The sequence below is a fragment of the Colletotrichum truncatum genome, assembly GCF_014235925.2.
Source record: "Colletotrichum truncatum strain CMES1059 chromosome Unknown Contig_0008, whole genome shotgun sequence".
In the NCBI taxonomy this organism is placed as follows: Eukaryota; Fungi; Ascomycota; class Sordariomycetes; order Glomerellales; family Glomerellaceae; genus Colletotrichum; species Colletotrichum truncatum.
This window is the reverse complement of record NW_027222405.1, coordinates 2232731-2256061: the sequence shown is the minus strand read 5'-3', so window position 1 is coordinate 2256061 and position 23331 is coordinate 2232731. Positions and strand designations below refer to the sequence as shown.

The following is a 23331-nucleotide window of genomic DNA, read 5'->3' as shown; positions in this document are numbered from 1 at the left end:
AGCTCTACTATAAGTCATAGATGGCCCCCGTTTACCTGAAGATGGGATAGTGTTGTAGAGTCATGGTTGACATGAGCAATTGTCGTGTTGGCAGTCATATTTAGTGCCGGAAAGTGCTACTGACGAGAAAAGAGGAAAGAAGGAACGGCATGTGACGAGGCCGTTCTTCCTAATCCCACACTCCACTGCAACTAACTGTGATACCTAGTCAAAACATGGCTATTGCGCCCGCTGGCCTAGCTTCTCGCGGGTAAACCAACCTCTGGATTGGTCGGCTAATCCCTCGTCCCGCGGTACGCCCAACGGGAGCCACAACACGCAGAACCTGTGAAGATCCGATTGCAGCCAGTCCACAGCTGGGGCTTCCAATATTACCCTTTAGGCCGACACGACAAGCTCAGTGTCTTCGTGGCCAATGATCAGATCCGACTTGCCTTCAGGGTTCTCTGTATGTTCTCGGGCAGCTCTGCCGTTCGCCCCACCCCACGTCATATGAAGGCTTAATCTGTGGTTCCGACATGGCCATGTTCGTTCAAATATCTTGAAGCCAACGAGGTGGAACTCCGCCAACGTCCAACATCACTGGAGAATGTATGCCACATGTCTTAGTCATAAGTTGTTCTGAAATTTGACGTCACCGCAAGGCCTTGTGGCATTCAGTCAATCTTCTAGTGTAAGTGAATTTTGTTTTTCGCATCTCTATAACAATGCCATGTCTTCCCACATACCCCGTCTGCGCCTGGTCGCCTCCAATTAATATACAGGAAAGTTCTAGTCCATACAAGTGGTATAACAAACCAAAAAACCAGAAAGCCTGCGCCATCAAACCGATCCCCACGCTCGACGCCATCCCATAACGCTGTTTAATCTATGAGGAGTTCAAAATAGCAGCATGGCACTCTGTGCCGATATTTGGCGTCTCCAGACCTGAGCGTGTCTGCGGCCCTGGCTTGAGGTAGCAGTTACCCGGTGCCTTGCCCTCGACCGCACCCTGCCTCGTTGTCCACAGAGGGATGAAACTGACTCCGGCGCATGTGGTGTTGGCAGCGAAGGCCTTTCTAGACGAGGCGAAGGCAGCGCAGGCGTCCATGCAGTTGTTGAAGTTGGCGGTAAAGAGCGACATGATAGGTACGTTTGGTGCGTTGGAATTGCAGAACATCGTGTAAGTTACTTTTCCAAAGACTGTTCATGGTATTAGTAGGGTCCTATGGGATGCTCTCACTTCGCGGGCTTACAATCAGTGGTGTACGTCTGTCCGGTCGTCGTCTCGTCCGCATTAGAGCAGTCGTTGGAGATGGAAGCGAAGCTTGTCGCCGTCGCCGAGGCGGACGCTGATGTGGCTGTTGCCGCAGTCGTTGACGTGGCTGTAGCCGTGCCAGTAGGCATCAACGCCTGCAGTGCTGCCAGTTGTTCAAGCGCATTTTGGGCACGACTCGCTTCTACGCCGGTACCTGCTGCGAGGCCGATGACAGCGGCAGCCAAGGCTGCGATGATTGTGGAAAGGATAAAGACAAGTACGGTACAGCCGCAGATTGTCTTTTTGTACTTTTTAGTTGGGGGAGACTCTACAGCGGGCATGTGATATGCTGACTGAGGATGAGGAAGTACGGCATGGGCGTACACGGATCGGTCAACTGTCGTCGCGGAATACTGTCCGAATGACGAGTCTTGCCTTTGAACCGGCGAAAAGGCTGATGGCTGAGGCGAAGAGGGATAGGACTGAGGGGAGTGGTACACCTCTAGGGATGCCTGCTGGGGAGCCACCTCCGGGCCTTCATCATACTTCTAACCAATCCTTTAGTCAAGCTGTTCAAGAACTGTGACCGGAAAGAAAGATCAACGAATACTGGAGTGGAAGCTTGGAGTGGATGGCCAAGGCAACCAAGAGTGGCAGACAGGGACTTACCATAGGACCCATTGGGAGATACTCGGCTTTCTTCATCTATCTCGATCACAGTCGGCGCATGGAAAGATGCGGCCTACTCTGATGGGCGTATGGGAAAGCACGTTGCACGACTGGAGAATTAAAACTATACCGGGAGAGAGAGAGAAAGAGAGAGTATGTGTGTGTGGTCGAATCGAATGGGCAGCGTTCAAAGACATGGAGGCCGGGTTCGCAACAAAATCTAGCAGCCAAGCGGATCCACGGTGTCTCCATCATTTGGGCTGATGGTCGACTTATTATGTGGACAACAAGGGGAAGAACAGCTGGGTCTCACATCCTAAACTAGCAGAGGGGGCCAACCCAGAGCGGGATCCAATCCATGAACACCACAGGCATAAAAATGAAGGCGACATATTGCAGGGGCCCCAAGACCACAGTATCATTTCCAGAGGCAATGCAGTCGCAGGATCCATTGTCGACCTGGAGGAATCGAACGAGAAGAGGGGATAGAGCAGAGAGGCTTCATTCGGATAATCGGATTGCAGGCGAGGTTGGCCATATTTAGCGCTGAGCACACTTCTCATTCGTTAGTGATGAGTGACATGTTGAATGGGAAAAAATCAGCAAGGCCAATCTGCGCTTCGTTAACGGGCTAGCCGCGCTGTAGGGCGATGGATAAGGCCAGTCACGAGAGCTGGACCTGACTGTACAGGAGGTGGTGGGCGAAGCTGGGCCACATATCTTGGCGCTTTTAGTCCCTGTATGTTGACACACAAGTGGGTGGATCAATAAGACGGTCTAGTGCGGTGGTTGAGGGGGGGAGCAATGGAGACTCGAGACGAGTCGGCTGTGAATTCATTCCCACACGGAGATTGGCATCGACGGAAAGAAGCCCAAGTCGATTGCTAAATCCCCTGTGCTACCGGAGATGGACCCCTTAGGAAAGTCTTGAGATCGGAAAGGGCCCAATCAAACGGGCCGTTACAAGGCGTGCCAGCCAGACATGTGGGCATGACGATGGCTCATCAAGGGTTGCTAAGCGCTGACCAGCTGGGGAGGTTGAGAGGGTTTGTGGGACTTTAGCCCAGGGTCATAACAGAGTACGGCTATTTTGACGTAGGCAAATTGATAATTCGACGTATCTAACCACTTTCGTCAGTAAAATCCACCGTCACAGCCACACAGTGGCCCCGCCAGCAAATTCGGATGTACTGCTTAATGGGCCATACTTCTCGTGGCGGAGCTTCTGTTGAATATTTCTAACGTCGTAGGCAGTTATTATAACGTTCTCTTGCTCACGAATCTGACTTGCGATATCCCGTGACTTTATTCTTGCTTTCGATAGTTGCTCAACCCGGTCGATAATCGACGGTTTATTCGTCTCGATATCACTAGATGTCTTCCGAAACTCCGCTTCTGCTTGGCTCAGAGTTCGAAAGGCAGGAACAGACTCAAAATTCCCCTCAAGAACAGGATCGTGGTTGTGCGAATCACGGCCAGCGAGCACCTCCCATATCCATTCGTTCGTCTCGGGTAGGAATCGAATTTTGCCAGCAAATGGGCAGTCACAGACCTTGCTGCTCGTTTTCCGCACTTGGGACTTGCTACTGTATCGTCGCCCACGGTCACAAATAATATCAACACGTCGCCCGCTTTGGTATGATCGCCTAATACTCAGGGCAATTCCCCTATCGCGATACAGAAGGCGTACGCGGAGGTAACACTCGTCAAACGTTGGGGCTTTGATTGTTGACATAGTTGGAGGGACTGCTGGTGTATGAATCGTGATTTCCAAGGCAAAAAACAAGGGGGTCTACATCTGTAGGCCACAGGTTAGTGTCTTCCTCTGATCTGCTATCCTCAAACTTACCTAATACTGACTGACGCGTGCTAGCCCTTGCAGCTGAAAATAGTTTTGCTGGGGCCGCCAGCAAAAAGTATTGTACCTCTGGGAATCAGTACTTTCGAGGTTGCAAGGGTAAAAGTGGCTGCGTGGCGAAGGCGACGAAAGTGGTTAGATACGTCGAATTATCAATTTGCCTACGTCAAAATAGCCGTACTCGTCATAACAGTTCCCAATGTCTGCGGCAACGTTGTGTTTCCACAGCACGGTCCTGCTTTCAAGGAACACTTCGATGGTGTAATGGGTATAATTTTTTTGCTACCCCCACATATATTAATTCGCAGTCATTGTCTTATCGCGATGGTTCTGGATTATGTGGCAACGGTGACAAAACTGTTACCCGATGACGCCTTCTTCAAGTTGCTCTTACTCTCGCTGGTAAAACCAAATGTTGACCATCTCGGATCCTAATGAGGTTCTTCAGAAGCTGATTACTAAGAGCAAAGTAATCTAATAATAGAAGCTCGTTGGAGAAAGAGGCGCGACGTGCAGTGGGATGGTTGCTTCTGGCGCACATGGTATCAGTAAGGCGTGGGGGCTTAAGCCTTCTCAGTTTCTGGAATGGGTGCCACACCTTCTGGCGCTGAGACAGCACCAGAGTGCTTTAAAGCACGGCTACCGACTTCGATTATCCCCTGGTTTGCTGGATCCCAGCGGCGAATACATCGTAGCCATGCTACTAGCGTGGAAGCGTTAATCATGCGGTTCTATTTCCTCCTGAAGAAAGCTGCCAGCAACATTTGCTTGGGTGAATATCATGCCGTCTGTCAGGTCCACCTTTGGCTGAGAAAGTCTATCTCAATCTTCTGCTGCCAAGCCGGTTCGGCATACTGTATTCCAGTAACTGAAGGATCAATAAACATTATCCCAGGCCTTCGCTCCATTTACATGTAAGACAGATAGAGCATCAACTTCCCGTATATTGACTGATAAATCAGAGCTCCCGCCCGCGTGTTCTCCCTGCGGGTTTATTGTCGTTGCGGGAAAGGCGTGAAAAGCTTCGGATAGTGGGTGCTGGCTGCGGATAAGAGTCAGATCCTGGAAAGAAGATGAAATGAAGCTTCTGGGGGGGGGGCCTGCCGAGACAGTCTACTTTGAGTATGGCTGCGGCTCGTAACCCCTGTTTTTGACAGCCAGCCTCTGAGCAGAACCACCCGGGACCCCCAAGTGTTCTGGCCAAGCTGTTTCTGATGATACGAGGTTGAGGGGGCCCAGTTAACATATTTGGCCCCCCTGAGAACAGCATACACCTACGGGTACACTACCACTACGTATTATGTAGGCGACAGAGACTTCGGGGACCTCCCATCCCCGATCGGGGTTCCACATCACACGCTATCCCCATTTCGACGCCTTTTCACAAGCATGAGGTGTTTGGCCACATGTCGTGGTTTTCCCATTTATTAGAGTGAGAATGACCACCCTCCTGAGCTGAAGAGAAGAAAGTGGTTCTCTTGGCTTAACTGCGTCCGCACGTTGTAGCCGTTGAGCAATGCCATGCTCATGTGGCATTGCTGTTCCAACGAACAAGCCTCAACTCCAAGCGAGACCAACTCATGATGAGAGCACCTGGGGAAGTTTACCAAGAGCACTCGAGTGTATTCTGACCCCCAGGCAGCGCCTTGTATAGTCTTGCCTGGCGGCATTTCGATGGGGTTTCATCGGTAAGACGTTATTCGGACGGCATTTAAGTGAATGCCCTAACTTTCGCGAAGCATGGCCCGTCCGCTACGCCTTTCTCTTCCTTTAGCGGGGGCTTGGATGATCTAGTTCTACGTGGACTGTTACCACGCCTAACCGCCAAAAAGTCTACCTCGTAGCACAGATTTATGCGTATACTGACTTCCTTTCTAAGGCGCCAAGCTTCAGATAGGCGCAATCTAATTTGCAAGGGGTACGGGTAAATAAGTTGGTGTTGAGGAAGGACAAAAAAAACGCCTGCGCAGGTCAAAAGTCCCTTTCAAGTCAGGCAATACCACCCTGGTCACCTCGAGGGACAACAATGACCAACAATACTTTATAACCAAAGTCCTCGCGACGCGTATTCCAACCGAGAATCTTTCCATCAACTGAGGCGTGACGCTTCCTTCAGCAAACCGACCTAAGATTGACACCCCCGTCTTACGACTGAAAAAATCAACGATGAAGACAACTCAAACTTTGTTTGCAGCTGCGGCGCTGCTTGCGAGCACCAACGCGCAACAAGTACCGGCCGTTACACCAGCACCGGCTCGCTATTTCTTCATTTATGACTCCCACCCTGCTGGCTCCCTCGAGGCATCCGTCGTTGGCTACAGCAGCAGCAGCATCACCAGGGTTGAGACGACCTATCGGGTGGCCTGTCCGTCTGCCAACGAGGCCTGCAAGAAGGAAGGCTACTACCCAGTCGACATCACCCATTCAGATGGTTCACACTGGGCAGGCACCAATACGGCGACCGCAGGATTGGTCAAGCGTTGGGAGTGCAACCTGGGTAATTTCGGCAACGCAACACTCTCTGATCAATATGGATGGTGCACGGAAACGACCGTATCGGGTAGCTCTACGGCGGTGGCCGAGCAACAAGCGGTCAACACGTGTTTCGTTGAGGCACGCTCAATTGTCGTGGCCATGACCGCTGGCTTGGAGAAGTTTGGAAGCAGGACATGGTGGGGGACTAGGGATGCGTCGTATTACCTTTCATTTGATTCGGAAAAATGGAATACGGAGACGTGCAAGCCGTTCAGTAGCGCTACGCCGACAGGATCGCCAGCGAAGACGACCGAATCGGGAAGCCCTACGAGGAGTTCTACTGATAGTGCGTCGTTGCCAACGGAGGCAGGCACGGCATCCGTTACCGTGGCGGAGACGGGGGTGGTTTCGGGCAATGTGGCGCCGTCAGGGTCGGCACCTCCGAGTGGATCGGGCCGGATGCTCACAAGCATGCCGTTGGCTCTCGGAGCCACGGTTGTAGGTGTCATGGCGTTGATCTGAGGACCAGATGGTTGATGAGAGCCAGTGGAGAGTTTCTTAGTGTATGTAGTATATCATTGAGTTCGTCAAGCAGCTTTGGCGTTCACATTGGAGATTTACAGACATCCTCGCGGTTTTTTTTTTTTTTTTTGGATTTCTACGTTCGGGAAGCATTTGCAAACTGACTGTGCACGCACGTGGGCTTCGGCCCGGCCAAAGCGGTGCTAACCTTTATTGACAGCTGCAGAGGGAGGGTGTGACACATTTCCAACCAGACGCACATACTATGTAGCGTGTAGTGTACCCCGCCTGTTCGGTATGAGCGCTTCGGCAGGACCTTGGTCATTTCAACCAGGGATTAAGCTTTATGTCACTCCCTCGTGGTTTCACGATCTCTTGAAACTCTGCCACACTACAGGGTTGTTGAACGCGTATGTCTTTCTATTTCTCCAACAGCAAATCACATGGCAACAGGCAATTGGCTCACTTACTCTTGCGCCGAGGGCAACCACTTGTTGGGTTAGGGCATCGAATTCGAGTTGAGGCTGGTTGAACCTAAAGTCTGATGGTGTGACATGTTAAGCTAGATAAGCTTGGCCAGACTTCAAGTTGTGGGCGTCTGCCTCGCCTTCTTCGAAATGTGTTCTCAGCACCAGGAAGCGGGCGAGCTCAAGTTTCTAAGTTGATGATAGACAGGCTGAGGCTGCAGTGGCGCAGACAGGGGGAAGAAACCTCGGCTGCGATGACATGCACAAGTCAAAGTCAGTCAGGGCAAGGTAGTACCCGTGGTGGACCTTGGAACACTTACATGAAGCCAGCAATAGCCTGCAACTGGAAGAGAAAAGTACTACGTATACTACCTGACTACGTAGGATGCGGATTGATCTGACTTTCATCACTATTACTCTAATGCGGGCTGCAACGGCGATCATCCTCCATCGATCGGTCTATCGTAAAAAGACTCCATCAAAATAGCCTTCCAGTTGTTCATCTCTTCCGACAAAAACCCCCTCCCCCCCCCCCAAAAAAAAACCCTGTCTCAATCGATGCCCATGTGGACCAGCAAGCGACTGCACCGGCGTCTGATACACACGCTAGCAGGCTGCAGCGTCCAGAAATAGGCCCGTTCTCGTCTGGGCTGGGGAGCACAGACAGAAAAGAAGCACAGGCGCAAACATCAAATAGCAAGCACACAGCACACAGCAAACAGCAGCACAGCCGCCTGTAAGCTCCGGGTCTGGTTCCGGTGGCGTCTGCTTCTACAGCTCCTCTCTACTGGGAAGTCGTTCATTCCAACCCATTCTTCCCATTCCATTTCTGATTTCTTATTGCTACTTTTCTTTCTCTACCCACCCGCCTCGCACCACTTTCTGCACCTAACCTCGACCTAACCTCGACCCAATTTTTGCCTTTGCTTTTTCCTTTGGAACCCGCCTTCGATTTTGTCCATTCAGCACCCAAGACTGCTGTCGGGTAGTCCGGAGTCATCTGTCTTTGGGCCACGAGGTTGTGCCGTACCCCCAACTTAGCGATGCGACAAGCCATGTTTCCTCGGCAAGAAATTGAATAATGCATTGCGTACCCGACCCAGCGCCCGCCGGCAACCAGCCTCTTGTCTTGTCATCCACATCCCTATTCTCTCCCGCCAGTTCCGCCGGTTTGCCCCATACTGCTTTCGACTTCCATTGAGCAAAACGCCATTTCACGCAACCTACTTGAGAAACGGCTCTGGGTGGTCGAAAAGGGCGGCACCCCCCCAAACATCGCCGCAAGCCGCCACCACCACTGCTATCGCTGTTAGTCGTGTCATTGGTGACGACCAACTCTTACATTTGACCATCGGGGCTTCAACTCAGCCCCGGCTCGGAGCTCTCCACCGACTTACGCTCGTTATCGCAAAAGCAGCCATTGGGTCACCTCAGCTCTGCCACCTAAGCCGCTGCGCCGCTTCGTCCTATCTTTCACAACCCCTCCCTGTCTGTCCAAGCTCTATCGCGACCACTCGCTATGCCTACCTATCTGTGTCATGGTTTTCGTTGGGATCGTCGAAGCATTCGAGTCTTTGTCGTCGTCCAGAACATCGATGACGCCGCACCGGAATGGATCATCGCACCCAATTCCTCCCCTGCTATCCTCGAGTCCTTCTACTCACTCTTTGACTTTCTTCCCGAGCCACCACCCGAAGACACCGAAGCCCAGCGAGAGAGGAAGAAGCGCAACAAATCCAAACCTCCCAAGGCGGGCGTGCTCCGTACCGAATATGACGTACCGCCGTCGACCGTCCCACCCGAAGAGGATGATGTGTTACAAAACAGCTGGAGCGCCGTGAAGCTGCTCGAAGAATACGACCCCACCGATTTGAGCTATGTCAGCAGACCCTATGCATACGTTGCCGATCATGTAGTGCGTATCGACCTGAGCAACTCCATAGCCGAAGAGATCATGCGGTACGAAGAGCGACTGGGTGAAACCAAGGCCATGGCCAGTGCTCCGAGTGACGAGTATTACAAAGCAAAAAAGGGCTCTGCGTCAGGGAAGAAGGCAGGTTGGTTTGAAAAGCTGAGAGACCAGCTGCAACGCGGTGAAGACATTCGGTGGTACGTCGTGGTTTGCGGTGACGAAGTGCGAGACTTTCCCGACGAGATGAATGCTTCCAAGGAAGCCCAGACAAGGGAGGATGCCTCACGGGAAGCGGAAAATGATAATCCAATGGGTCGCGACAAGGGCGCAGGCCCATCATCAAGATCAGGGGCTTCCCCTCAAGAATACGTCTCTAGCGTGCCAGCCAGTCAATTCGCATCGGCCATGGCGCCCCAACAGTCACAAATCTCACCGAGGGAGGCGGGTTTACCCTATGGTACCCTTTTCCAACATCCCAACATGAACACAGACGCGCCAACGTTATTGCAACCCAAACCGTCCATGGACTTCAGACCCAAGACGCCCAAAGGCGGCGGCTTTAGGAGACTTTTTGGCAAAAAAGGTGACGAGCCATGAGGAGGCGCGAATGCTCACGCAGCTGGTGAGGAGGCGAATTAATATGATGTATACTTATTAGGGTTACGGTGCTGTACCGGACGCTATACGGCATCCTGAATTTCGGCTGAATGATCTACTTGCACTCGCAGCGATGCAGAACACGATATAAAGCGGAAGCGTATAATATATGATTTGTTAAATTGAACTGAGACAAAGAACGAGCTGGTGAAGGCCATCATGACCTTACCCCTGCTCTTATTCCTCCCGCAACCCACTAACCCCAGCCGCAATGTGCGCCCCCGGCAACCCCAGCTTTCCCTTCGAAGCGAGGCAGGGGTCAGCTTGCTACGTCATTGGCCGAGGCCCATTTGACTGAGCTCTCCCGCTGTTTGGGGTATTTTAGCAGCAACTCGCTGAGCTCGCTACCCAAGACACCAACACGATCTAAGCTTGTTGGCGACGCCCATTTCCCTGTCGCGGAACGGCAGACTACACTTCTGCCGTCGTGTGAATTGGCCCGCGAGTCGGTCATCTGCAGCGTTTCCCACTCTATGATTTGACATCATCTCCCAGTCACAACCGATGACGGTCTTGCGCCCTCCGATCCCAGCGTGACGCGTGACTCTCCTTGCCGTCATGGCCGAATCATCCGGGCTTCATGCCTCTGGGGCTTCCTTCGATACCAACCAAGCGTCACCCTCGTTCGTGAGACTGTCAGGCGAGTTTAATTCCGACAGCGATCTAGACATCGACGGCGACACGGAAGATGACCTCCATATGCACGAGGCCGAGCTTGGGGGTGGCCGGGCCTACGAGCTGAAGAGCTTCACAAAACGACATTCGGAAATCGGGAACATCTGGCGCAACGATGAGCCCTCGTTACAAAGGCGGGCGAGCGCCAGTACTGCCGCAAGTTTCCAGCTCTACACTCCCGACGAAGAGAGGGCTGTCGTTCGCAAGTTCGATAGAAGACTGGTCCTCTTCGTTGCACTGCTCTTCATGCTTAGCTTCCTCGACCGATCTAGTATGTCTCCACTCACGATTCCCCAGGGTATGCTGTGACTGACATTGCCGTACATAGACATCGGCAATGCTCGCATTGCTGGCATGGACGAAGATCTGCAGTCGCAACCGCCTTGGGACGGGTGGTATGAATGGACTCTGACGGCCTTCTACATTTCGTACATCTCCTTCGAGTGGATGTCATTACTATGGAAGCTGGTTCCAGCTCACATTTACGTGTCCATGATTGTCTTGTCGTGGGGCCTAACAGCTTCTCTGCAGTCAATAGCTGTCTCCTACCCCATGCTTATCTTCCTACGAGTGCTTCTGGGTATAGGCGAAGCAGGGTTCACGGGCATCCCCTTTTACTTGTCGTTTTTCTTCAAGCGGGAGGAATTGGCGTTTCGCACGGCAATGTTCATCTCAGGTTGGTTTTTGAATGAGGGCCACATTGGTATCGAAAAACTAACTTTCTGCAGCCGCGCCTCTGGCTACAACATTTGCATCATCATTAGCCTGGCTTATCACCAAGTTCGCCGAGTCTGGGCCCATCGCCCCTTGGCGCCTGCTATTCCTCGTCGAAGGCTTTCCCTCGGTTCTCGTAGCTGTGGCTGCATGGCGAATTATCCCCGATGCCCCGGAGACGGCGCCATATCTCACTGCTCGCGAACAGAAGGTAGCCCGCCTCCGCCTCAGGCATGAAAAACCTCAAAAGAAGCACGGGGAGAAGAAATCCCATGGCCTCAGGGGCCGCGAAGTGGCTGCCATCTTCTGCGACCCCATGGCCTGGCTGATGGCCACCGTGTTTTTCCTTACCAATATGGCCTACTCTTCTCTACCCGTCTTTCTACCCAAGATTCTTACCGAGATGGGACACTCCCGCTTGGAATCGCAGGGCCTCAGCGCGCCGCCCTACTTCCTGGCTTTCATTACTGTCATGGTGACAGCGCGACTGTCGGATTGGCTTCAGAATCGTTCAGTTCCTATTATCCTGCATGCCCTGGCATCGGCCGGAGGCTATGCGGTCCTCGCGTTGTCGGAACCACTCGACCTACCGCAACCGGTGCGCTATCTCGCAGTATATCCGGCCGCCATTGGCTTCTTCAACGTCGTAACGCTCACCATAGTATGGAACATCAATAACCAAGCATCGGAAAGCAGGCAAAGTGGTGGATTCGCCTTGATGCAGACTATCGGGCAGTGTGGACCGCTCGTGGGGACGAGGTTGTATCCGGACCGAGACGCGCCTTTCTACGCGCCGGGCATGCGGGCTTGCGCATGTGCGATGTTGGCGGTAGCTTTTCTGGCGTTATTCTTGAGATTTTACCTCAGCTACTTAAATAGAAAACTGGATACCGAGGCGGCCGGTAACGATGATGCCGAGGAAGAACAGGGTCTGGTAGGATCCCACGCAGAATCAAAAACGGCTAAAAGCAGCTTTAGATATATGCTTTGAATAATAAAGAGGCACCGCGCTGAAAGACTATGATAAAACCCCCTTCTTTTTATTTGGTGCCATGGACCCTCGCCTCCTCTGAATGAAAGCTAGATATGTACACAAGTGATCGGACGGGCATTGTCATCCTTACCTATCTCACACAAAAAACTCGCTCATGACGCAACCCCCGAAAAATGTTAGCGTGCGTTTGCCCATCCCGGTGGATACATTTGGGGGGAGGTTGACTGGCTCATCCAAACTGTTGGAGCTGAGCTGCCAAGTCCAGGAACTGCCGTGCACAGACCAAGGCCCCCGGTTGACCTCGACGTGGAGATCTGATTAAACCTCGGTCCCATCAACCACCGTGTCTCGATATCCGATCCCGATGGTGGGCTCGCCGTCGCATCCTACTTCGGCCCCTCTCTAGCAAGAGAAAGGCGACAAGGGAAAAAAAAAAAAAAGGGTCGTAGTTATTCCCGTAGCGTGTATCATGTCACTATATAGAACGCTCATCAATTCTGCCACCCGTCACCCCTGCCGCAGCTTCTCAGTCGTCTCCCATTACAGCATAGCAGCAGCAGCAGCAACAATGAAGTCGGAGAACCCGGACCTCAAGCATTTCCTCGCGATCCCCTGGGCGGCGGCGCACCTCAACGCGCCCTACACAGTCCGCGAGACGCCCACGTCGCGGTTTCGGAAACGGGACACAGAGGACGAGCTCTTCTCCACGACGCTGAACACGGATAAAACCATTGCCGCGTTTCTCACCTTTTATAAGCGGCCCGCACCCTCGTTGTCGTCGTCGTCGTCGTCGTCATCATCATCATCACCGTTGCAACCAGCGCCGTCATCCGCCGGAAATGACGGCTCCGCGAGCAACATCATCCGCGAAATCAAGGCGTTGCTGACCCTGCGCCAGGGCGTCAACGGGTACCCCGGCGTGTCGCACGGGGGTATCGTCGCGACGATCCTCGACGAGACAATCGGGCTGATCCTCCCCGTCAACAAGACCAACGGGCTCGTCGACGAGGGGGCGTACATGACCGCGTATCTGAACACGCAGTACATCAGGCCCGTGCGGACGCCGCAGACGATTCTGGTTGTCGTCACATTGAAGAAGTTTGAAGGGAGGAAGTACTGGATCGACGCCGTGATCGAGGACAAGGACGGCCAGGTGTTGGCTAAGGCGGAGTCGCTGTATGTCAGGGTGCGAGAGAAGCTGTGAATGTGAGTGTGAGTGTGTTGGAGTTGATATTAGAAGGTCGTTTGTTTGGTTTGGTTTGTTGGTTTGGGCTGGAATTTTCTTGAATTTTGCGCAAGCCCACGTAGACTTGGTGTCGGGTTGTGTTTGGACACAGTTATGGCATGAAGGCATCGCCATGACGGCTCGGCATACGTAAATAATATCATTGATAAAGGGCAACTTCCTTGGCTCTTTAGGTCCGTTATTTTCTACTTTTACGTTTGGTGTTTCGCTGTTACCATGACAAGCTATCCAGTTTATGGAGAAGATGAGATGACAAACGATTGAGTTCATGACTGGAAAATCACACTTAACAATACATTGACGAGATGGCGCCTGTCCCTGAAAGCAGGCTTAAATACTTTGTTTTTATACCATAAGGCAGTGAAGCCTGGATTGGTGGTGCTCACTTGGGTTGGTTGCGCCCACTACACAAGAAGCCGAGGAACCTACGTCATTGCTTCAATAGTAATGGATAAACCGTCCTCATCAAGATATGCCTCTGGACATGTGAGATGGGATGGCCTATTCTATGGAAATAGAGATGCGAACGAGCCAACTCTGCAACAGTGATTCTCCTTCCCAAATCGATCTGATTCAGAAGGTCGTTCACAACCGTTGCTGCTTCTCCTGTAGTTTACAACGTCCGCCAGTCCTGGCTTGCCTCAGCCAACCATGGACGATGTAAAACAGCCACCCTATCATTGGAACTTACTTAAATCATTGGAAAAAAAAATACCTAGACAAGCATAATCATAACAGTCACATAATTATAGTTGAGCGCTTCCTGACGGTTGAACAAGTCGGCATCTACAGTGTACACGCAGTCTCCACAACAAGTGAAGGGTCCCGCCACCAACTGGCCAAAGCGGACCCTGCGCTAACCCGCTTTGGTCTCAGTCTCGAACCTCTCATCCAGATCCACCTAAAATTTCATTCCTTCTTCATCGTCAATTACATTCACCGTCTTGGTCTCATTCACAGCGACATCTCAGTCGGGGTAATGTTCCGCGACTTGGAGCGAAATTCCGAACGAAGCAGCAGCTTGACCAGATCCGAAAAGAATTAACAATCTCACTGTAACCATCGCGGTTGAAGCCGGCTTCATTCGTCTTTCGAGATATCTCGTCATCTCACAACCTGCAACCACCCGCATATCCTCTTTGAACCCCTCAACCCGCAAGCTCGACGATGGCTCCTAAGCGCGCCGCCGAGGGCGCAGCAGCCTCTTCAGACGCCCAACAGAACAAGAAGCCCCGTAAGGGTTTCCGCGTCGGCCCCGACAACCTGCCCGATGGCCCGTGGCGTAGAAAGGGTGAGCCCGACCAAATGCATCCCTCAGACATGCCCGCTTATAACTGACACCCCCACGTAGTCGAGAAGAAAAAGGCACAGCTCATTTACAAAGCCAAGGTAAAGAAGCAGTACGCCAAGATCAAGGAGAGGGAACTCGCCGCCCAGGCATCATCCACAACGCAACCCGCCGTCACGCCGTCGGCCCAGGATTCAGGCAACGATGAAGACGAGGCTATGAACGAGCCCCCCGCCGATGAAGCACCCGAGAGAGATTCTCAACCGTCAGCACCAGAAGCAGACACCAAGGACTCGGAGGAGACGCCAGCGCGGTCAGGCCCGGATCCCTCAGAAGTCCACCCGAGCCGCCACGACTTGCTCGCCAACGACGGCGAGTTGCCCAACCCGAACACCATCGCCGTGAAGCGCAAGCATGGAAAACGTTTCGGAGACGGTGAGGGCGAGGGCGAGGGCGAGGGCGACGAGCAGGACGGGGACGAAGACGACGCGGGCGTCGACCGCTACGAGCCGCGCAAACCGCGTCGTCCCCGTAAGCCGGGCTACTACGAGAAGCAGCTCGCGCACGCCGAGAAGCGCAAGGCCGAGGCCGAGGCTCGTCGTGCAGAGATGCAGCGACGCCAGAAAGAGCGCGAGCGCAAGGCCGCTGACCGCGAGAGGTTCCGCCGCGCCATGGCCAAGGCCCGCAAGGGTGGCGAGAACGGTCAGCGCAAGCTCGGTCGGGAGAGCGCGCTGCTCCTCGAGAAGGTGAAGCGCATGGTGGGCGACAAATAAAAGTCGGTGGGAACCGCAGGTAAAGCGGGAGAGAGGGAGGGAGGGAGCGGCAGCGGAATCATTTCTCATAACCTAGTCAATGTTTGATACCACATGTCACAAAAAATCATATGGGTGTAGGCATAACGGATTATAAAAGTTTGGTTGTCTTTTTTCTGTCTTAAAAAAACACAAGTGGCTTAGCCACCCCATAGGAGGTTTGCAGCGTCACTACTTCAAATGTTTATCGTCCCGGCGGTGGGAAGAACCCCTTATGCGTGCGACTATCATGCTTCTCAATCACCGTTCTCATTCATCGTCGCCCCCCTATGCATCATCGTTCTCTTCCTCGGATACAAAATCGCCAGAAAATAAAGTCGTGCTCACCACTCGAAAGCCGACGAGTGAGAGTGGGTAAAAGCGCGCTAGCAACGAATGTTAATACGTCCTGCCGGTTCTGGTTCCCAAAACCCGCTGTCGAGAACCGAGAAACTCCTTTCGTGCCCCAAAGCAAGAGGCTTGGATATCATTAAAGTTTCCTGGCATGAAACGCCCCTTTTCTGCGGTCAAAACAGCTGTCCCAAGGAAAAACCGAGTCCAAATATGGAAGTCATAGGCCGTCAGCAAAGGGCGAGTTGGCTCCGAGCCAGCATACGTCAAGAAAAAAGCGGTCCAAGGCGTCAGGTCGTGCGTGCGTGGATATATACAGGTTTTCCAACATAGCGCTAGGCCATCAAAGGCCAGCAAGTTAATCAATGAAGATGGCATGGGTGTTCTCAATGACGAATTGCACTGCCAGATTCTTGGCGTGCATGTCCGTCATTTCTCGTTCCAGGCTAGTATCTCTCATAATTGTTGGAGCGAAGACGACAGCCAGGTTTTTGGGAGACATCTAATAAATTGTTAGCGCTATCCCGCAGATGCGGCTTGAGTTGGGGTGGGCACTTACCAGGTTCTCTGGCTCTCGCTGGGCCACTCGAGCGAGATGGAACATGAGGAACTCCAGACAGTCACGGTGGCGCTGGGGCATCCCGCTGAAAACACTGCGAAGATGATCGCAGCGTTCGGTCTGGTCTGTGAGTGCTGATAAAAGGTCAGTATGAGATTTTTGGTAGGTCATCCAAGACAAACTCACCGTTCGACTCGAGAACCTTGTCGTACACATCGTACGTGAGCAGCGGAGTCGGAAGTTTTCTGAAATATTGCTTGAGTACACTCGTCACTGCTGTGATGTCAAGCCCGGGGTCCGATATATCATAGTCCTCGCTCTTGTCGAAGCCCTCTTGGATCATCTTCACCTGAGAATTGCCACCCGTCTTTCTGTAGATGCCCTCAACATCCATACCGCGGAGCTCAACTTCTTCAATGCAGCGAGTCACAACACTGGGAATAGTGCGGCGCTCGTAATCAGCTCTTTCGACAAGGTCTGAGCCGAAAAGAGTCGAGGGTGCCTCTGCTACAGCGGGGGCTGCGACGTTCGTCGTGGACGTAGACTTGCCCACGTTCTTCTTTCCGAAGAAGCCAAATCCTTGGCGGTCAGCCGCTTGTTGCGCGTTACCCTTTGGTGCGTTGGCTGCGGGAAGTTGAGTGCTGGGGGCCTCGACTTGGGATACCGTCATGTTGTAAGGCAGTCCAATGTTGTCGCCGGTGAGACCTTGTTGGTGTACACCTCGTTCACGATCCTGCTGGAATGCGACGACGGCTCGGTTCACACCCTTGGCCACGTTCTGCGCCATGCTCTTGCCACCCTTCTTCCAGTTGAACTTCTTGACCTGTCCCTTACGAATATCCACAACTGTCGGTCGGGCTTCTACGACTGGTTCATCCGCCTCATGTACAAGCGTGGTGGTCATGCTAGCAGAATCCGCCAAGTTGAGTTGGGATGAAGAGAAAACCTTGCTCTGACTGTAGATACCGAGGCCATTGGGCGATTTGAGCTCACCTCCGATCTGAGACTTGAAGCGTTCTTGGATCTGGTGGGTGAGATCGTTGTTCATATCGGCGAGCTGAGCGTTCTTGGATGAAAGCTGCTCAAACTCGAGGAGAGCGCGATCTCTGTCAGCCATGGCCTGGTTCTTCTCGTCCATCAACTCGTCACGTTCAGCATGAAGCTGTTCGATAACGGCGCTCATCGTCTGCTTGACCTTATCAAGCTTCTGCACAAACTCCTTGATTGCGGAGTCCTCAAGTTCACGGGGGTCAATGGGCGTATTGGTTTCCTTCGCGCGTTCAACGTATCCGGCCAAAACCTCCAACTGCCTAATCATAATCTCAGTCTGGGTGTCCAGCACCGAGACCGTCTTGCGCTTTTCGATCAGAGTCTTGTTCAAGCGCTTGAGGTCCTTCTCAGTGGAGAATTGCCGCTCTAGCTCGGCCACGCGGTTCTCTGAGTTGCGCAGCTGCCGCTTAAGGAAAGCCGGATCGTCGCTCGAATGCAGCGAGATGGGACTGCTGATATCGTGGCTGCTGGGATCCTCAACGATGGGTGTCTTCGGCCAACGAGGGGAGGCAGTGCCACGGGTGGTTTCGCTAATACTCCTCGTGTGGCCAGTGACTCTGTGAGGGTGCTGAGGCAGTTGAGGGTGGCTGGATTCAGTGCTGTTGGTGCGACCGTGACGAACGGCGTTCGACACACGACGAAGTATCGATGATGAGTTTTCGTCAGTGCCCAGGATCCTAGCCATGTCCTCGTCCATACTGAAATCGCCACCTGAGCTCCATCTCGGTAGCTTAGGTGAAATCTTCTCTTCACCAGACGCGTTCGCCTGATCCTTTGCGGGAGGTTTGGGGATGTTCGCAGGCAGGCCAGGTGGTTGCGGAGGGGCCCGAGGCTGCATGTATGTGTCACTGAGTTTGTGCTCAGTCATGTTAGGGCGCGCGGGTGCGGAGAGGCCCGATGAGCTTGTCTCATCATGCGTGTTGGATCGCCCAAAAGAGCCACCAGTAGGCTTGCCGTTGGCTATGAGTAGGTTAGGTCGGTGCGTCTCGCATCAGTACAAAACATAAGCTTAGGGGCACATACCATTGCGTGGAGGCAGTTCTTTTCTGGCGATGGACTTGGCTGTTAAGTCTGTTCGTGAGGAGGAAATGGAGTCCATCGAGGGACGCACGTCGCCCTCCTCGCGTTGCCTCGAATCTTGGGACGATCGAGGGGTTCCGTTGCCCATGCGGGGAGGTGAATCGGACGAAGATAAGCTTGGGAACGGCTCCTTGTCCTTGTGCAGAACACCGTCACTACTCTTGGCACTTCCACTCTCAGGGGTCATGGCGGCCGAGTGGGATACGCTCCTTGGGCTGACCAGCTTCTTGCTCTTGGGGGCATCCTGTAACTTGAACTCGTCAATGGATGGCGAGAGCTTGCCGGCAGTAACCTTTTGCGTCTTCTCGTCGTTGCTGGTGGACAACCGCGAATCATTTCTTGACGACTTGGATGTTCTGCGGAGTGGCAACTTGACCGATCCGGCATCGAAGTCAGACGAAGGCTGGCGGCCCTTTTCTTGGAATGCAATATGCGGCGTCGAGGCCGAAGAGTCGTTCTTTTTGTCCGTACTGGCTCTGGGCACGCTGCTGAAGTAGTCCTTGTCTTGCTTCTTGGAGGGGCCCATCAAGTTCTCTGATGTTGACCGGGGGGTATTTGATATTGGCGAGGGATCAAGAGCAACCGGGATGAAGAAGCCATCATCACCGCCGTTCGAATCTATGCTGTTGTTGTTTGGAGCAACAATCGTCGAGTTGCGGTTATTGCGATAGTTTGAGGCTGGCAACGACAGACCTTCCTTCTCTGAAGTGCGCTCCGGAGAGCGCGAGGGCCGGCTACTGTTCTTGGACGAGGAATCATTCCTGTTGTAGGCAGGGCGTGGTCGAGGGGACAGCTCGGTGGGAGTGTCAGAATCAGGGTCAACGCGAGTATCAGAGAAGGCGTTCGGAGGAATAGCGTTGGGCGGAAGAGCGGGCAGAGACTTGTCCGTTATCATTGGAGACCCGTCTTTCTCCCTCGACTTAGCCTGGGCTGCAGCCTTGGATTTTTTCCTTCGTCTTGCCATGAGCGACTCATGACAACTCATACAAAAGATGCCTTGTGAAGTTCGCGCGTATCGCAGGTTCTCGATTTTCCTCTTACAGTTGCGACACCGGAAGCACGTCGCGCAGAACGCCTGGTCGCCAGTCAGGATGGCAAGGTCTTCGATCTTGTTTCCGCAAGCACTACAGCTGTATGTGCAATTATTGCAAATAAGCGAGCCATCGCCGAGGAGCAATAGGTTCGCATCGGAGTCGAGAAGGGTGCCACAGGTGTTGCAGCGGAAGCAGTTGAGATGCCATCGGTTTCCGGCTGAATCAGAAGGAGTGTCGTTAGCTTGGTTAAACTTGGAGACCGCAGGCGACATGGCCATAGTGGACAGCATGGCTATGAAGGCCAAACAGTTACGATACCCGAGGAGAAGGGATGGTATGGTAAATTAATGGGAGAGGAAAAGATTAGGGAGAGTTGGTAAGAAACTGAGGGGACATACCAAGTTCGAACGCTTTGCCCTCTTCTAGGATCTAGTAGAGTAGGGTACCGCCATCAGTAGGTGCTTACAGACGGGGCAAAAGTTAACCAGCGGGGAGCAGCATACCTCTCCGCAACCTTTGCAAGGGAAGACATCATCGTTGTCCATAGGACTCTCCAGATAGTCCTCCATGACGGCTGTCATGACGGGCAGTTTGTCCTCTGTTATAGGACGTCGTCACGACTAGTGTTCTAACAAGCAAGCTCGAGTGCGTCGAGGGTCATGAACGTATCCTCGGCGGCAGAACGACCAGTGAGCGAGTGATCGACCAAAAGAAGCTGTATCATGGACGACAAGGACACACAGGGTCGACAGACTGTGCGGCTCGTGTCAGGAGCTCAACTGGATAGGCGTATACGTCGGGGAGAGTAGCGCCTAGTAGATGGCGTTCGGTGATTTGCTTGGGGCTGCGATAGCGTCTGGCCCAAATGGAAAATTGAAGAGTAGGAGATAGAGAAAACGAGTAGTGAGCGAGTGGCGGCGTAGGAGGAAAGACACCGTCGAGGTAGCGCTCGTATGGCTTCGTTTAGGGGGAGGTCGAGGTAAATTCGTCGAGGGGGTAACTTGAGAAATGGAATGGTACTCTCGAGGGCTCGGAGCCTCTGGGGCGAAAATAGCGGCGTCGGCGGTCGAGCAAAGTAAGGGTAAGGTGAGCTGAGGTAGCAGGGTAGGGTGGAAAAGCCGCTGGTCTCTTAGATGGGGGCAGCAGAATTAGAAAGAAAAAAAAAAAAAGAGTAGCTGGCACCAACTGGTTGGATTGGAGATTTTTGACCAGAACCTAGACCCTCGAATGGTCGGGACGATGGAGAGGTGCGACGACCGACGTGGAGGAGAAGCGAGACTATGTTAACTATGGCAAGCCAGGGCTTGGCCAGGTGGTACCGTCCTAGCAGGTGAGTGCGAGGACAACAGGGCCAAGTTGGAGTGGACAGGTTCAGGAAGGGGGGGTCTGTCCAGGCCCTTAGAGATGCACAAGTGGATGAATGAGGGCTCTAGTGAGGCAGGATGCTGTGTACGCGCGGGCCTTGCGTTAGTGACAGGAGATGATGTAGAAGACAGATGTTAGTGTGTATAGGAAGAAGAAGCCTTCGTCAAGACAGAGGACGAGCGTAAAGGACGGGCGGATGGTGGCGCTTGACGTGGAATTTGGGGAGAGCTGGCTTTGGCCAAAATTTGGGGGACTTGGGAACGGAACGGGGCTGGACGGGACGTGGACGGGATGATGGGGATAGAACAGACTGGCAGATGTGCGGTGCGGGTGTGGAGGGGGGCGGACAACCAGCGGTATCGCTACTTGACATCACTGAGATGAGGGACCAAATCCTTGTAATTTTGAGGGGGAAGTTTGTGGTAAGGCAGAAAGGAGAACAGTCTTACTTGGAAGGTACAAACGCTGTATTTCGTCGCCTTTTTGCCATTATCTTCACCGTTATCGGCATCATCATCATCTCACAGAGATGTACGACTCTTCTGGCAACTGCGAAGTCTCTGTCTACAATACTCAGCTGTGAGCAGCACCCCCAATTATGTTGGTGATGTTGTTGTTATTGTTGTTGGCGGCTTGTGTGGGCATCCGGCATGCAGGGCAGACAAAGTACCAAATACTTGAGGGTCCAAGTATTTCTGCTCAGGCACAGGGCAACTAGCACGTAGATCGAAGCGGTGTGTAACATACAGCGGTACCTAGCAGTCTGATATGGGAGACTTGCCTTATTCATCAGATGCAGAACTCCCAAAACCCCCCAACATCCATTCACTCTCCGTTTCCCCCTATTTCTGATTTTTATTTTAGATTTGCTTATACCTCTCCACTTACTCGGCTCTTGGTCATTGGGCTGTGCGTTGTGCTGTCCCTCCAAGAGAGGCATCAGACTCAGAAAGTGAAGGTGAAGTGCGCTCAGTGCTGGCTGTGGCACGAACAGTGGAACCCCTCAAACACCCCTTCTTGTCTGCGACCGGGGTCATTTCCAAGTGGAGTGGAGGGACTGGGATGGGGGACAACTTCGCAAGGAGGGGGAGAGGAGGTCTTGTTCCAGCCAGGTACCTCAAGTTTCTCACTGGCTGGCCTTGCTTTGTGAACTAGGGCGACTTCTCAGGGGCTTTCTGTGCTTGGTCCAGGGGTAGAGGTATCTGATGTGGTCAGCATTCAACGTGAGGTGAGGTATCGAACAGAAACATCCTAGGCCATACCACAGGGCCAGGGCCTGCTGGCCTGGTAGCGACTGTCCTGCTTTGCAGAAGCTCAAGAGGCCATTGTAAGTTCCATCCCGCTGAAGGTACCTCTCTAAGTTGCCCACGCTGGCAGTACAACAGCACAGTCCACTTGAGGCGGTGGTGGTCTTGTCCAAGAGAGGCAATTCCTGACATATGTACCGTTAAAATTGCGATTCGTATTTGCCAACGTCTTTTGAATTTTACAGCCTGATGAAGTGGGTAGCCTTTTATGAGAGAGTCTCCGCGTACTCATGAAACAAGACAACCTCAGGAATATAGGTACATGAGACAAAGTACCTCGATCGTGTACATGCACACAAGGACTGAGAGCGGAAGTGAAGGCTTGATGCGTCATCCGGCATGTATAGGAATCGTATATCATCGCTGCATTGCAAGTACAACGACTCTGCAGCGGTTCAAAAGCAGCAACGGCCTAATGCCCATCCTTCCCTTTACTAGCAATGGTTTGCTGGGTTTTATGCAGCTATCCAGCAATGATCGCCCACATCCAAGCTGGGTGTGGTCGTTATCCGACGCAAACAAACAATGTCACCGCCCCAGGCCGCGAACAGGTTGCAGAGGCCTCGGAAGGCAGACGGAACGGGGTAAACGGTAATGAAAGGGCCGTTGCGCATATAACGACGCGGTTGGTTTCTGTTTTACTCTCTCCCTCCTCTCTTCTATACAGGTTACAGGTTGTCTCGAAATAACTGATGAAGATACATCCTACGCTCATTGTAGAGAGTCCAAGCATAATCATCAGAAGCGGTGGAAAAACAAACAGATTTCTCCTTGGCACAGAGTGCCAGCGAGTTTGAGCGCGAGATGGGACGACTCGAACTTTTTTCTTTTTTGGCCTTGCAGCAACGTGCTGCGGCTTGCGAGTCGATCGCCCCGACCTCCACAGTAATCTCTCCTTCGATTGGGGACATGTAGGTGTCGCCATGCCGTAGCGTGCCTGGACGGCATTTACGGGTTGTTCTGTTACGTTGTTAGCTCTAGGTCCAGCTAAGGCAAATCCGAAGCTTAGGAGGAAGGCCAGCTGGGCCACTAGCGAGCCGTGGAGGCGCTTATGGCAGTGATGGCTAACAAGCTTTTCGA

The 23331-nt window shown here is 52.9% G+C and overlaps 8 protein-coding genes across 8 annotated transcripts; 5 read left to right on the top strand and 3 right to left on the bottom strand.

Annotated features, from left to right (window-relative positions):
• Nucleotides 1-868: 868 nt before the first annotated feature.
• CTRU02_212088 (uncharacterized protein) lies at nt 869-1942 on the bottom strand (the record flags this gene model as incomplete). Its single annotated transcript, XM_036725083.1, has 3 exons — nt 869-1182; nt 1236-1785; nt 1907-1942. The coding sequence occupies 3 exons, from the start codon at nt 1940-1942 to the stop codon at nt 869-871; spliced, it is 900 nt and encodes a 299-aa protein (XP_036583248.1).
• A 1114-nt stretch (nt 1943-3056) lies between these two features.
• On the bottom strand, nt 3057-3641 carry CTRU02_212087 (uncharacterized protein; the record flags this gene model as incomplete). The annotated part of the gene is made up of 1 exon (XM_036725084.1): nt 3057-3641. The coding sequence occupies one exon, from the start codon at nt 3639-3641 to the stop codon at nt 3057-3059; it is 585 nt and encodes a 194-aa protein (XP_036583249.1).
• Nucleotides 3642-5930: 2289 nt separating this feature from the next.
• Nucleotides 5931-6761, top strand: CTRU02_212086 (uncharacterized protein; the record flags this gene model as incomplete). The annotated part of the gene is made up of 1 exon (XM_036725085.1): nt 5931-6761. One exon carries the CDS (start codon nt 5931-5933, stop codon nt 6759-6761), a length of 831 nt encoding a protein of 276 aa, XP_036583250.1.
• Nucleotides 6762-8747: 1986 nt separating this feature from the next.
• Nucleotides 8748-9737, top strand: CTRU02_212085 (developmental regulator; the record flags this gene model as incomplete). Its single annotated transcript, XM_036725086.1, has 1 exon — nt 8748-9737. The coding sequence occupies one exon, from the start codon at nt 8748-8750 to the stop codon at nt 9735-9737; it is 990 nt and encodes a 329-aa protein (XP_036583251.1).
• Nucleotides 9738-10355: 618 nt separating this feature from the next.
• On the top strand, nt 10356-12177 carry CTRU02_212084 (major facilitator superfamily transporter; the record flags this gene model as incomplete). Its single annotated transcript, XM_036725087.1, has 3 exons — nt 10356-10743; nt 10801-11148; nt 11201-12177. 3 exons carry the CDS (start codon nt 10356-10358, stop codon nt 12175-12177), a joined length of 1713 nt encoding a protein of 570 aa, XP_036583252.1.
• A 571-nt stretch (nt 12178-12748) lies between these two features.
• Nucleotides 12749-13384, top strand: CTRU02_212083 (Acyl-coenzyme A thioesterase THEM4-like protein 1; the record flags this gene model as incomplete). Its single annotated transcript, XM_036725088.1, has 1 exon — nt 12749-13384. One exon carries the CDS (start codon nt 12749-12751, stop codon nt 13382-13384), a length of 636 nt encoding a protein of 211 aa, XP_036583253.1.
• A 1209-nt stretch (nt 13385-14593) lies between these two features.
• Nucleotides 14594-15487, top strand: CTRU02_212082 (uncharacterized protein; the record flags this gene model as incomplete). Its single annotated transcript, XM_070205776.1, has 2 exons — nt 14594-14756; nt 14778-15487. The coding sequence occupies 2 exons, from the start codon at nt 14594-14596 to the stop codon at nt 15485-15487; spliced, it is 873 nt and encodes a 290-aa protein (XP_070060589.1).
• Nucleotides 15488-16214: 727 nt separating this feature from the next.
• On the bottom strand, nt 16215-20160 carry CTRU02_212081 (Rho-type GTPase-activating protein 4; the record flags this gene model as incomplete). The annotated part of the gene is made up of 6 exons (XM_036725089.2): nt 16215-16358; nt 16416-16549; nt 16602-18425; nt 18489-19838; nt 19978-20008; nt 20083-20160. 6 exons carry the CDS (start codon nt 20158-20160, stop codon nt 16215-16217), a joined length of 3561 nt encoding a protein of 1186 aa, XP_036583255.2.
• Between the last annotated feature and the right edge of the window lie 3171 nt (nt 20161-23331).